At 36.5% G+C, this 15,030-nt stretch overlaps 1 protein-coding gene across 1 annotated transcript in view; it reads right to left on the reverse strand.

Annotated features, from left to right (window-relative positions):
• LOC114245948 (uncharacterized) overlaps positions 1-15,030 on the reverse strand; it is a 94,519-nt gene that overhangs the window by 74,419 nt on the left and 5,070 nt on the right. The window contains exon 2 of the mRNA XM_028178278.2: positions 5,967-6,092. Within this exon, the coding sequence (XP_028034079.2) occupies positions 5,967-6,077 (111 nt within the window). The 5' untranslated portion in view covers positions 6,078-6,092. The remainder of the gene's footprint in view (positions 1-5,966; positions 6,093-15,030) is intronic.

Consider the following 15,030-nt stretch of genomic DNA (forward strand, 5'->3'; position numbering starts at 1 on the left):
AAAAAAGATTCTGCACTCCTCTAAATTCTCTATAAGTGTGGGAAATTTCATACTCCTCCGTCCGCGCAATTTTCGTAAAAAGGGGTACAAAGTTTCTGCTTCACGTATAAGTTATAATATCTCTATATATAAAAATGAATTGCTGTTCGTTAGTCTCGCTAAAACTCGAGAACGGCTGAACCGATTTGACTAATTTTGGTCTTGAATTATTCGTGCAAGTCCAGAGAAAGTTTAAAACGTAGATAAATATGAAAATGCTCGGAATTAAATAAAAATAACAATTTTGTTTTCCCTTTGATGTGTCCCTCGTCGGACGGATTCCTTTTGTTTGTTTTAAGTTTATTTTATACAAAAGTTTAGGTCTTTTATTTATCGATTGAAGCACTACGAAGTCGGCCGGGTCAGCTAGTACTAAATAAAATTATCAGACAAATTCTGGGATTTCGAAAATGAACACATTTACACGAATCATGTTCTGTTCGATCACTGTGAAGTGTTTTAAATGTTATACAAATTACTAACATCTGTATGGCGTCAGCAAAATTAAAATGAAACAAATTTATTTGTTCACCAACCCTAACTTAGATAGTGCCTTTTTGCTCTTGTTACTTGCTCTCTTTACCAACCTGCGAGGCAATATTAGTCCGACTAGTGATACAAAATAACTGGTAAATCCGCGTAATCTTGCGCTCGACTAAGAAACAAACTCTGTTAAATACGGGAACGACTATAATAGAAAAACGTTTTCTTGTATTTATTTTCTGCTAATATTTTTTTATTTTATTGCTTAGATGTGTGGACGAGCTCACAGCCCACCTGGTGTTAAGTGGTTACTGGAGCCCATAGACATCTACAACGTAAATGCGCCACACACCTTGAGATATAGTTCTAAGGTCTCAGTATTGTCACAACGGCTACCCCACCCTTCAAACCGAAACGCATTACTGCTTCACGGCAGAAATAGACGGGGCGGTGGTACCTACCCGTTCGGACTCACAAGAGGTCCTACCACCAGTAATTACGCAAATTATAATTTTGCGGGTTAAATTTTTATTACACGATGTTATTCCTTCACCGTGGAAGTCAATCGTGAACATTTGTTAAGTACGTATTTCATTAGAAAAATTGGTACCCGCCTGCGGGATTCGAATACCGTTGCATCGCTCAATACGAATGCACCGGACGTCTTATCCTTTAGGCCACGACGACTTCAAAACTATCACTTAAGAACGACGACTATCACTTAAGAAATACATATACGAATCAGCTAATGCTAATAAAAACTTATATCACCACACTACAGTTCATAAACGATTGCTTTAATGAGTACCGACGTAAAATTCTTAAGAGTCCTTCTGTTTTACTACATTATTAATTAATGAATGTAATAATAGTTTTAATCAGGTATATGTTTGAGATATAAGATAAAGTAGAACTATAGAACTTGACTTAAAATTCATGTCTCAAGGTACGTAGCAGTATTTAGGATGATGATGTCTATAGGCCCAGTAACCAATTAATACCAGGCACGCCGTGAGCTCGTTCATCTGTTTAAACGAGAGAAAAAACAATGGGAATTGTACTCAATATAAAAGTTAAAAGTTAAAATGTATTTTTAAAATATTCAGAGACGAAACAACAAGGTAAAACGCAAGGCAGAAAGAATCTTACAAATTCTCGTACAAAAGCTCAGAGAAATAAAACTTTATTCGTCTCGAGAGCTCTGAATTTTGTACTCGAGTTTTCCTGCTGATTACTCGGTTCCTTTATCATTAAACATAATCATTGCCCGCGTACTCTGAACTCGCAAAATTATATAATACCCGACAAATCGTAAGAATTCTTGTACGTAATTTGAAGTCGTAACTGTATCAAAATTAAACTCGAAAATTGTGCAGTCGTAATTATGCTGGCATTGTTAGCTCGATATTGTAAGCTTCTCTTAAAGGTCACAAGATTGTAGGGTCAATACAGATAGACAAAAGTGGCCCTTAACAAGCCTCACACTTAAATAAATTTCGTAATATTTTCTAAAGACTCCCAAGGCAGATTTCGGCTGATTGACGACAATTTAGTGTCCCTTATGGATAGTATGCGGATGGATCGTGAATTCGTTCTCCTGTCTACGCAATAAATAAAAAGGCACTGTAAATGCGATTAGGTTAGAATAAGTTAATCCAATTACTTACGTCAATAATGAAGTTATCGATCTATTAAATCAGAAAACAGTAGTAGCACAAATAAAACCTTTTCGAAACAGACTGGGTGCATAAATGTATTTTTTAGCTTGTTACGACTCACTTGTGGTAGGACCTCTTGAGAGTCCTCGCGGGTAGGTACCACCACCCTGCCTATTTTTGCCTTGAAGCAGTAATGCGTTTCGGTTTAAAAGGTGGGGCAGGCGTTGTAACTATACTTGAGACCTTAGAACTTATATCTCAAGGTGGGTGGCGCATTTACGTTGTAGATGTCTATGGGCTCCAGTAACCACTTAACACCAGGTGGGCTGTGAGCTCGTTCACCCAACTAAGCAATAAAAAAAAATCTAAATTTATTCGTCATTGCACTCATTATGAGCATAGAAAGTTAAGGAAGCCACGTAAATGCGTACAAAAACAAACATGGAGACTGTTTGGGCGATCCCAACCGGTCACGCTACGTAGCCTTGCAACTGCCTAGGGCTGTAATCTGTTGTAATCATCATTCACTGAGCGAACCATTCAACTTTGCAAAATTCTGAAGTCCTTTTTTAGAAGCAGCTCATAATATGGCTTTTTATTTTTTATTTTTGGAACGAAGTTCCTTGTGGGACGATGCGGAGGGGCACCCAGACCGGGAAAAACGTCCGTAACGTAAGATTTTTATTATTTATGTATAATCTTAGTATGATGGCTATACAGTGTCTAATGTATAGTCTACGTGATGACGGTTATTATTATTATTCATATAAATAGGTGTTTCTTTGTATATTATTATTATATTTTTTATAAATCATTGTGAATAAAATAAAGTTGATAACTTTGTAAAGTAGTTTTTATTTATTTTTATCAATAAAAAATCATAATAAAAAATGTATACCCGAATAATTATTTTCTTTATACCTCGAATAGAACGTAAAATTAATATTTTTATAATAAAGAACTTCGTTCTTATCCGGTGTGCCACGACATCACACATCTTTTTTTATTTTTTATTGCTTAGATGGGTGGAAGAGCTCACAGCTCACCTGGTGTTAAGAGGTTACTGGAGCCCATAGACATCTATAACGTAAATGCCCACCCAACCTTGAGATATAAGTTCTAAGGTCTCAAGTATAGTTACAACGGCTGTCCCACCCTTCAAACCGAAACGCATTACTGCTTCGCGGCAGAAATAGGCAGGGTGGTGGTACCTACCCATGCAGACTCACAAGAGGTCCTACCACCAATAGACGACGCTTCCGAGGTTTATTTCAAAAACCAAACAACAAAAACGCTTAGCTTCAAAAATAAAGTTTAAAGTAAGAAATGCTGTCGATCCCGACATTGTTTATACTTTATAATCCCTTGCCCTCGAGTGACTGTCACGTCTTCGCGCGTATGCTCCGCCGTGTCCAGGTCGTGTCCACAATGGTAGCACCTCGTCGTCGGCTCAGCTCCTATCCGGTGCAGGTACTTCCCGAAGCATTCGTGCCCAGTCAGCACCTGCACCAGACGGAAGGTGAGGCGTCCTCGGCCACGATTCACCCAGTCATAAAAGACTGGGTAAACCGCCTCGACGGTCCGTAGACCCCACGTGGGGTTGGCCAACCGCCTCGACCACGATTCGAGCACGATGCGATGTGGCTAGCAAAGTTTCAACTGGTTGTTACGGAATCACATTATACGCTACAGTATAGAAGTTCTAAGGAAAACTAAGTTGTTATAGCTATATGTCTACATAATTATATGTCTATAACTCGTCCAAATTTTTGAATTGAATCGATTTTCGAAATTTGAAACATATTTTTGATAATGAAACAAATACACGGCTCTTTGAATTTACTTTAAATAAAATATGATGAAATGAAATATTTTAATGTTTAATTAATCAATAGTTCCAATAGTTTTATTAAATCACTTTAATTTTCCTAAAGTTTTATTAATTTAGTTTGTAATGGTAGGCGGCAGCTTGGCTCTTCCCTGGAATTGCGGACGTGTTTGGGACAACGGTAGCCACTCACCATCAGGTGGGCCGTATGCTCGTCTGCCTATAAGGGCAACAAAAAAAATATTCCCAAAGTTCTATTAGCGACATTTTTAATAGCTATTTTATCGTCAACGTTACAAATAAGCATTTTTATGTTATACATGTATTATACATAGAAATTTATTATGTTATATGAATAAAATTATTAATTCAACTAACAGACAGCAGCGATGAGTTGAAGTTTTAAAGGAACTTGTACCCATTGGGATAAATATATTTTTTTTAAACAATCACGCTACGTTAACTGGTCCCTTGCTAAGTTCGTAAAGAACTTGTGTTACAGATACCAGATAACGGAAATAAATGTAAGATTTGTATTATACACATACATATATTTAATACACATCCATAGCTCTGGAAAAGTCAACATTTTATATTTATCATACAAATATTTTCCCTTGACGGGATTCGAACCCGCGAACCCCTTGTGTAGTGACCATGTCACTTACCACTACACCAGACGGCCGTTAATATTAAGTTTGTCTTAAATAAAGTCAGATCAGGTCAAAGCGTCGGCCAGCATTGACTGACAAATAAAAATTCAATACTATTGTTTCAAGCTTACTATATACAATGTAAATTAGTTATGTTTTAGTTTAAAATAATTTCCTAAAAACAAAATACACGGTCATTAAACACAACGTTTGCATTCACGACACAAAAGCACGGCTCACACAAAATGTCCAAAGTAATTTGTTACTATACTCGGATCGAAAACTAAATTTATGAAGCGCCACACGTACATACATTTGTAAAGTCATTTATCAAAAGGTTGGAAAGCGAGAACGGCTTAGTTCAAAACAAAATGGTTTACCGAAGCGGTTAGATTAATGTTGCCGTTTATTATTGAACTGCCATTGTGGTCTACTTGGCTTAGTTAGAAGTTATCGTAATTGCTTTTAAATTCCTATTGGTACCATGAAATTTTTGTGGGTCTTCATCGGTAATCTAAATAGATAGAATATTATACAATGTGTTAAAATTTCTTAAATCTTTTTAATTTATAAGAATATTGTATCGAAGCCAATGAATTTTATGCAGATTAAAACTCAACTGTGGATAATAGATGACACGACAGAATACACTATTTAAAAAAGTTCTACAAATATTTTTCATAGTCAGAATTTTAAATAAAACAAGATTAGTTGATATCTACCATACATATAAATTATCTTAATTATATACACAAATAAAAGCTCCATATACGGTATTAGATATACATCTAATTAACCTACAAATCTGAGAGCAATCGAACTCGAAATGTTTTGGTGGACATCGATTTATGGACACGTCTAGAAACAGTAAATGTTTGCAGAATTATCGAGTTGGCAACCTCACACGTCACTTTCGTCGTTATACCGTTAAATTTAAAACCGGCTTTACGGAGGAAAGTTGGTAAAGCAAGACCGATAGTCTGTTGCGTTAATTTAATGCAAATGGTTTGAAGCCACCGTGTGAAATGGGACATGCTCTTACTCGAAGGGCTTAGTGCAATATGACGGCAAGGTTTCGCGGCCACGCTTGATTTATTCGGCGTCGAAATAGGCTTACGTTTTAAGTTCATTTATCAATGATAATCTTCCCGTTCTGAGATCAAATTTATTGTAAATCGCTGAATGAGAGTCGTTAAAAGAATACGATGATTTAAAGCCTTAAAACCTTAAACGCTTTGGAATCATGATTTTCGTATAATATTTTAAGCTTTAAAATAATAGCAGTAAGATGTTAATTGGACTTACGTTGCCGAGGAAGCCGCTGTAGGGTTGAATGGGGGGCGGCAGTGGTGGTAGGTCCGGTGACTGACGCACGCGCGGACTCACACGAGAGCTCCCCTCCTCCGTCTGACCCATGTTTTTAACACATCACTGAAACAATAAAAAATAAGTTTCAGAATTATCGAAGAACCATACGATTGTAACTACGTAGAATTGTTAAGAATGGAACGTATGAAAAGAGCGTGGAATGGACCGTTAATCCGGTCACCGTCCTCGTCGAACCCGTCGGTTGCGACGAAGGGCTCGACGAGCGAATTAACCCATAGACATAGTCCACTGAGGTTCTCGCCGGATCTTCTCAGTGGGTTGCGTTTCCGATCCGGTGGTAGATTCTGCGAAGCACTGCTCTTGCTAGGGTCAGTGTTAGCAACACTCCGGTTTGAGTCCCGTGAGCTCACCTACACACGTTAGGGCGAAGCTGAAATAGCCTCTCAAGGCTATTAGCATAGGCAGGAAAAAAAAGGACCGTTAAGATGTGAGTGAGAGAAAACGGTAAGAAAAGGAAAAGAAAATGACAGACGGAATGACAGAGAAAAGGAAGATAGCGAAGACAATTGAATGAGCAAGGTGTAAAAAAGATGTCGGTTTATTTTTAATTATTAATATAATAGAGAACATTTTAGAAAATAACAGTAAAAGTGCAACAGTGGAATAATTTTATTTTGTCTGCCACGATTCGAATTCTCAAACTATGTTATCCGATCTGGATAAGAAATCTATATATTAATACGTGAAGCAAAAACTTTGTATCCCTTTTTACGAAAATTGCGCGGACGGAGGAGTATGAAATTTTCCACACTTATAGAGAATATAGAGAAGAAGTGGACAATGATAATATTTTTTTAAAATAATGCATAAGATATATTAAATCAATAAAGAAAACATTACACACACCACCATGTATTTGACACACACACCCGCATGCATACTATTTATTTATTGTCAAAATTTTGTTATATATTGTTTGTCTTTAATAATATTTTTCTATAGTGTAGTCTTGGCGTTGAAAATACAGTCATAATAGTGTACAAACTTACAATTCCAATTAATTGTAGTCGAATTTCGACTACTGTGGGACCTCTAGTTAGACTTAAATACGTGTATTTCAAAAAAATAAATAAGATAATAAATGGTTACCATAGTTCATAAACTTTATAACGTGATTCTCGCTATGCACTTTCAAATCTAAAGTTGAAGTCTCAATTATATTGTATTAAATGAAACGCATTATCGTTTCTTTTACAACGGCAATAAAACGCAAATGTACCAAGCTTCATCACACCTAGATGAATGGTTTCCGAGGACAAAAACATACAAGCAAACATTGTTATTTATTTATATAGATGTACATTATGAACCGAATTATGCTTACGTTAATAATAATAATAATAATAATAAGCCTTTATTGCTGTTTTTACTTACTAATTACTAACTTAATACATTACTTAATAATAAATTAAATTTAAGTGCAACTTATAATCAATATCGATTATTCCGTTCGGCGTTCGGTGTGGTTTTAAAAACAGCTTGTCTCTCGACAAAGGCCTCCTCTAAAGATTGCCAATATTCTCGATTTTTGGCCATTCGACTCCAATGCTTACGTTAATAAAAGATAATTCTACAGTGTTGACTCCAATTATCATTTCTAATTTAGGCTAAAATAGTTCGGCCTAAAATATTCATTCTGATATCCATTTTTACACTCCATGCAATTTGATGAACGTTGGTACATTACGTGACTCGATTTTTAGCCAATTAAACACAATCGAAGAAATTCAATTATAACACTATACTATGTCAAATTGCACCTGAGCGTATTTTGTAGTTAAGGTCACATGCGAAACAATACACTTTGGACCTTAAGACAGAAACGTTAGACATGAAAATGTTATTTTGTTTATATTTCAAAACGAACAATGTTGGAAAATTAATTGCCGTTTTGTAGGGTGACCATAATTTAAGAAGCATGGTGCTTAAACAATAAGTGTATGAAAATTTTATTATGCGATTATTTTTCTGACGCGTGGTTCAGTTTTAATAATAATTGGAAAACGATGGTTATCCCTAACTGAGATTTCATCCTCATATCTTGAAATGGGCCGCAGCATTCACGTTTCAGAGCCTATGGTCTACGGAAACCATGACCTGTGTAATCTAATTGAAATAACTATTGATTGAACTTTATACTATATTCATTACATAAAAACGTACTCAGATTTATATTAGACAGCCATCAGTCAATACAAGCCATCTTAAGCATAAAATGCTGCTTCTTCAGTACATACTGGTCTAAGAAGGACAAAAATCTTTTTTTTATTTTCCTACCTAAGCTGATGGTCTATAGAGACCATAGCAGCGTTGCCGGCATAGTAGGTGAGCTCACGGGGCTCAAACCTGACAATGTTGCTAACACGAACCCTAACAAGAGCCGTGCTTCGCAAAACCTACCACCGGATCGGAAACGCGACCCACTCAGAAGATCCGGCGAGAAACTCAGTGGGCTGTGTCTGTGGGTAAACTTACTCGTCAAGCCCTTCGTCGCAAGCGACGGGTTCGGCAACAACGGTGACCGGTGCTTGAGGTACCTAAAAGCACCGTTAGTGGATCGGGAGGATCCAAGATGACGTGTTTTGGGCGACGTCGACTGCTTAACATTTGGTCCGCAGGATCGGAAATGTAGTTACCGGCGACTGGCGAGCATCACCACGATGAGACGGTTCTGGAGTCGTGCCACTTTATCGAAATGGAGCCGAAAAAAGTCTTATTTATCAGCAATTAACATGTAATTTCTAACTCTAAATGTTCAACAATGAAGACGGACTTGTTTTCTTTTTATTCATCTATAGGCGGACGAGCATACGGTCCTTGTGGTTACCGTTGCTCATGGACGTCAGTAAAGCCAGGGTCAAAGCTAAGCCACCGTCTTCCGCTGATTTTTCTTCCCAAGCCTTGTGTGAAAAAGGAAAATAAGTAAAATAAATACCAAATTCAGTCCAGATTCGAACGGAACTTGTGGTGAACACACGTTATCACCGAAAACGAGAAAAACTTGATTGTGTCAATAGGATTGCGGATGCGTGGTGTATGGCGATTGGAAACCGTCGGTTGACGTCCGAGGTCGTTTGTTCACCTCTCGGATAAATGGCGATTTATTAATAAACACGACACAAACGAGATCTAATATCCGAGCCTTTCACACGTCTATAACAAAGACTTGGAAACGTTAGACGTTTACGCCATATTATACATGGCTTGAATTTTTTACTGGTGGTAGGACCTCTTTACTGGTGGTAGGACTTCTTGTGAGTCCGCACGGGTATGTACCACCACCCTGCCTATTTCTGCCGTGAAGCAGTAATGCGTTTCGGTTTGAAGGCTGGGGTAGCCGTTGTAACCTTAGAACTTATATTTCAAGGTGGGTGGCGCATTTACGTTACAGATGTCTATGGGCTCCAGTAACCACTTAACACCAGGTGGGCTGTGAGCTCGTCCACCTAACTAAGCAATAAAAAAAATCAGCCCTTGCTCGGGAAAACTCAGTGTGACCGGCAAAATAAGGGACCTAGAGCAAAAAATCTGAAATTGTTTTAGCGGTTCATATTTAAATGTAAGTGTACGGTTGTGAAGCAGTCATGGTGCTTTCAGTCATGGTTTTGAAGGGTGGGACAGTTGATAAAGTGAGGAATTTCTTGATATAAATCCGTCATCTACATTTTATCATCGCACCAATCCGGAACAGAGCCTGTCCCTAATTCCTAGAACCGCTGCATTAAATAAATCACGTGTATTTTCGGATATAATTTTCAACCTCGTGAAATGAACAGTCCCCGAGCTTATGTTTTTTTTCAAACGTTGTTAAAGAGGTTTTGAAGTGTACGCAGCGGCGTGGCTATATCAATAAGCGATGTTAGAATTTGTTATTCATTTTGTCTATCCGCGAGACTAAACTTGATAGTTCTAACTCGTGACTAAAGGTCTTTATAGACATGATATCTGTTGGCACGGGGAACAATTTAACACCAGGCAGGCAGCTATCTATCTAACCATCGAGAGCAATAAAAAAGAAAAAAGTAAACCAAATAAAATGCAAGTAATCTTGCAATTTATATTTAACTCAAAACTCAATTAAATTCTAGATCAAAAGCAAATATGAAGCGAAAGCGTGTTTGTTGCAAGCTGCAAACCGAGTTTTAAGAAAGCCGTCGATCTGTTCTGTAGCCTAGTTACTATTTTTGTAAGAGACATTTAAAAAAAATCAGCGGAGAAATCGGAAGCTTTCAAAGCAATGATAAATTCCCGATTTATAAATAATAGTAATTTGATTTGTTACAGTTGCCAGTTAATGAACAAGAACTATGGATCTAATTTCGTAATATTTATCAATATTTATTGTGGTTACGTTTCCACAGTTTTTCACTGATAGTCCGCCGTCCACATCGACATTAGTAATTCTAGGTTACGCCTACGCCGCGCTGCCCGTCATCAGGTTTGGGCCCCGTGAGCTCACCTACTAGCCCGGTGACGCTGAACTGGTCTCTCTAGACCATCAGCTTAGGTAGGGAAAAAAGCCGCGCTGCCAATTCATGATATAAATTTTATCCAATATGCGGTCAGGAATTGCAGCATATTTTTTTGGAAGTCCACGAAATAGCTAGTGTAGAAAATATGCCTTTAAAATCTGTTACAAAGTTATTCAATTAAGCGATCAACAAATTCGTTTAGGATTCAGTTAGCTCTAACGAATTCAACGTCACTCAAAGTATTTAGAAAATAAATGATGAGATCTTTCAATAATTCCTAGTTCAATAATCCTGCCGTGAACTTACGCTTAACCTAAGCTCAAACTTTAGCCTTAGTGGTAAATATATTGGTTATTGTATAATAGTATTCGTTTGATTGTATTCTACGTTACCTTCAAATTAATTAATAAAACATCACAATTTTGAGGTCAAGTTCCAAACTAAAGTTTTCCATAATATTCTTTTAAGTCAATCGAATTACACAAATCTCATTTAAATAACTAACCAAGTGAGGTGACTAAACATTATTGAATTAAAACATCTAAATCTATACAAAAACTTTGATTGAAACTTCACATTTTAATTTAGAAAATAAATTTTTCGTTATCTATTCTTTTTCTTCAGCTCGTTATCCTGTAGATAAAGTTACATAATTTCTACATCAAACCCGCATACGTAAACACCTGAATAACCTTTATTAGCATGTAGATACTCTGTTCATTGGCTTAATCGAGAAAATTACATGTCTAAATGAGGGAATCACTGGTTTATGCAAAAAAATTAAGTGATGTAGCATATTCAATAGTGTATGTACAACGCAAATTACGCAAGAACCTAATGTAACAAGATAAATTTAATATTGTAAGATGATTACAGTAGGTTTTAGTTGCGCAATTTGTACATAGCTCATATCAGAACATTTCTAGTATGTAATGTAAATTCTACATTCCTTTTATACATTTATTGATACACTACCTAAAGAAGAGGGTATCTTTCTCTATAAATATGCATTATATTAATTCCTGAATCGCAATTTTCTTGTAATTATAATTATAGCGCTATGTATTGCCCCTGGTTTTTTCCGAATGTTTTTTTTTTTTTATTGCTTAGGTGGGTGGACGAGCTAACAGCCCACCTGGTGTTAAGTGGTTACTGGAGCCCATAGAATCCGCAACGTAAATGCGCCACCCACCTTGAGATATAAGTTCTAAGGTCTCAGGTATGGTTACAACGGCTGCCCCACCCTTCAAATCGAAACGCATTACTGCTTCACGGCAGAAATAGGTAGGGTGGTGGTACCCACCCTCGCGGACTCACAAGAGGTTCTACCACCAGTAATAAATAATAATGTTATTCCGGCGAAAGAGAGGCAATGTCGTGCGGTGCGGCGGTGCGGTGCCTATGCATCATACCACGCCAGTCGTCACAAGCCCTAAACTGTTTTACGACGATATTCTCTGTCGGCGTAGTGTTCAGTGACCCGCCGATTAATAACCAGTATGGATTGATCTAATCTTGGCCTTCCTTCCGCTCTTAGGCACAACGACAATAACTCAGCTCGTACCGAATATACAGTCGTCATCTGAGTCAAGGCTGCAACGGGTTGTTTGCTACCCGTCAGCATCAGACGCACAGCCGAAAAGAAGGAGTTTGCCTGGGTTGTGAAACTCGTTACTGAAATCATGATGGCCACTGGCGACTAACTAACACTAACCCAATAATGTAGCCAAAGAAGTTTAAAGGGCCAAAGGCATTCACTTTGTGGAAGTTTTTGTAGCTTAACTTCGGCCAAAGAAATATGCTATCATTAACCTACCAATATCGGGCGTGAAACAGTTATATATTCCACTTTGTGTAGCGGGATAGCTTAATAGATAGACAGATAAGGATACGGGGAGTGTGTTCAATTTCTGAACGTCAAAAGGTCAGCGAGCAACGTCCGCCATGACACCAACTCTCTTTCAAATCCATCCACTAAGAGCAACGCATCAATTTTATATTTCTCTTATATTCAGTCTTTAAATTTGTCATATAAGCGTAAAATAAATATCCTCAAATAATAAATACAGTCCACGCTTATTGCTACGAGTACAACGCAAGATAGAAACAAATTTATTTATAATTCGACAGTGTGGCTGCAATCTTTGTGACGTCAACCAGCTTAATCGCTACACAACACTAAGTCAAATCAATAAGTAAAAGATTAACTTAGTTGTGTCTCCTAGTCATCTTACAGGAATACTTAAAAAAACAAAAGGGTGCGTGTACTTATGTACGCGCGTAAGAAGTTATACTTTATTTTTATTAAATTTATTTCTTTTTAAAGTTATACTTCTTTCTTTTTTTATTTAAATTTTAATAAATTTGAAAAAAAATCGATTAAACAACATCCTCAAACACGCATATTGGACATCCCTTTTCTTGACATCGTATAAATTCGGTAATTCTCGGTACGGTTCGGAAAGTTCACCTGCGGGTATATTCAGATTCGCCAACTTACGTCGGTCCTATTGTAATGAGCCATTTAGTGGGCAACTTCATTCTGTTAATTTTGTGTCACGGTGCGCGCGCATCGTAAAATTTCACTCTCATCTATTTTTCATAACGCGCCTAAAGAAATATAACTTCAACAATCTGACACATTTTCGAATAGGAATTGTTAACAAATCGACAATTAAAAGCGACCCTTCACAGAACAACGAAATCATAATTATTTTGACGGATACAATCATGATTTAGTGCCTATTTAAATTTCATTTATTTCATCATATATTCCATAATAACAGAACAGTGACCTCAGACCGACGATGAACAAAATTGGCCTTGTTTTATTGACATAGTGCGGTATCTCAGACCGGTCTAATCGATGGATAGATAGATAGGTACTGTGATAATTTTCTGTTTCTTAAATATATCTGTCCGGATTTACAGCATATTTAATTTTATTAAAAAAATCACATCAAGTAGGTTGACTGTATTGAATACGTCAATCACATTTGCCGCTAGAAAGGGGATAATCTAATTTGATTTAAATGACTGAAATAAAACAATAAACGTATAATAGTGTTATAAATTATCTTTCGAAAGTGGTTTGTTGGCTTATAATTTTTTTTGCACGGTGACGGAGCAAGCGTTAGATTCGATTTTCACAGAAAGATAGCCTGTGACCCGATAGTGACGTAAAAGTGACAAACCTATATCGAAGCCTATTTCAGTAAATTATCATTACAAGTCAGAATTACAGTTGATATTAGAATTATCAGTAAAATTATAATTATAAATTTGTTGAATCCACGAACCACACCAATAACTGAAATATTAGGTCTTTACCTATGCAATTGCCGTTTAGAATTCAGAAAGTTAAAGATTATTTTTATAAATATGCATTCATGGTGTCTCTGCTAAGGCAGGGTTAATTTTTCATTGCCCTTCCTGAAGATGTTCGGATGTGCAAACACTGTCTTCAGACGCATTTTGTACAGATTTTGTTCAGATTTTCCCTGCCAAGAAGCTGTACAAACTGGTGCCATTTGGCAAAAAATGTATTTTAATTGTAACAGTGAACATGACTTTTTTATTAGTAAGTTTTCGGTTTGGGCATTGCCTGAATAATCCATTTTTCATCACAAGCGGCAATGCGGTTCAAAATCCCTTTGTTCAGTTCGTGTGGTACCCACTTATCAAGTTTTTTTTACTAGCCAGTTTGTTGCAAATTGACTAATATTATTTTGATGCTAATGTCGGCGTCGTAAGCTGCTATTAACTCAGCGGTAAATTGAGTATTGTCAGCTTACACTATTGAATTTAATTCGTAGTTATTGACTTTAAGAAACACACCAATTAATAAACAAATTACTGAATTTGAAAAAAGAATTCCATATCTATAAAATAAATTTCACTTGAATTAAGAATTCATTGCCAGCCACATATAAATTACGTTTTAAATGACCTGTACTGTAAAACAACAACTTCATAGTTCCTAACTTCACCTAATATTATTAAACAGGTAAACAAATGTAGAATTAGCGGCGATTATAATTTATTTTATTAATACATCAAATTATTTTATGAAACTTAGAACTTTTGAAGCCGTTATATTAATTATCTGTGTTAAACGCACGTTTTAACACAATGCCTATTAAATATTTTTATTAACCACTCATATTAAGACCATTTCAATTGTTTAACGAAAGTACTTATTTGGTATTCATTTAAAGTTTTAAAGCTATGTATACACTTTTTTTTTAAACCTTACACTCCTAAAAAATCAGGAAAATAGTTATGTAATCATACGTGCATATATACCTACACATTGTAATCATAGTTTCCCCCACCTCATTACCGCCGTGCACCATGAGATGTAAGGTCGAAAATTTGATTTAAATAAATCCTTCAAACCGAAACGCATTCTAATAAAGAATTAAGCAAGACGGTGGAACAGAAACCACGAATACCTATTTACGATGAGGAGGAAACACGGGTAGCTTGAAGAAGATCGTGTAACGCTA

Source organism: Bombyx mandarina, chromosome 23, assembly GCF_030267445.1.
Source record: "Bombyx mandarina strain Sakado chromosome 23, ASM3026744v2".
NCBI lineage: Eukaryota > Metazoa > Arthropoda > Insecta > Lepidoptera > Bombycidae > Bombyx > Bombyx mandarina.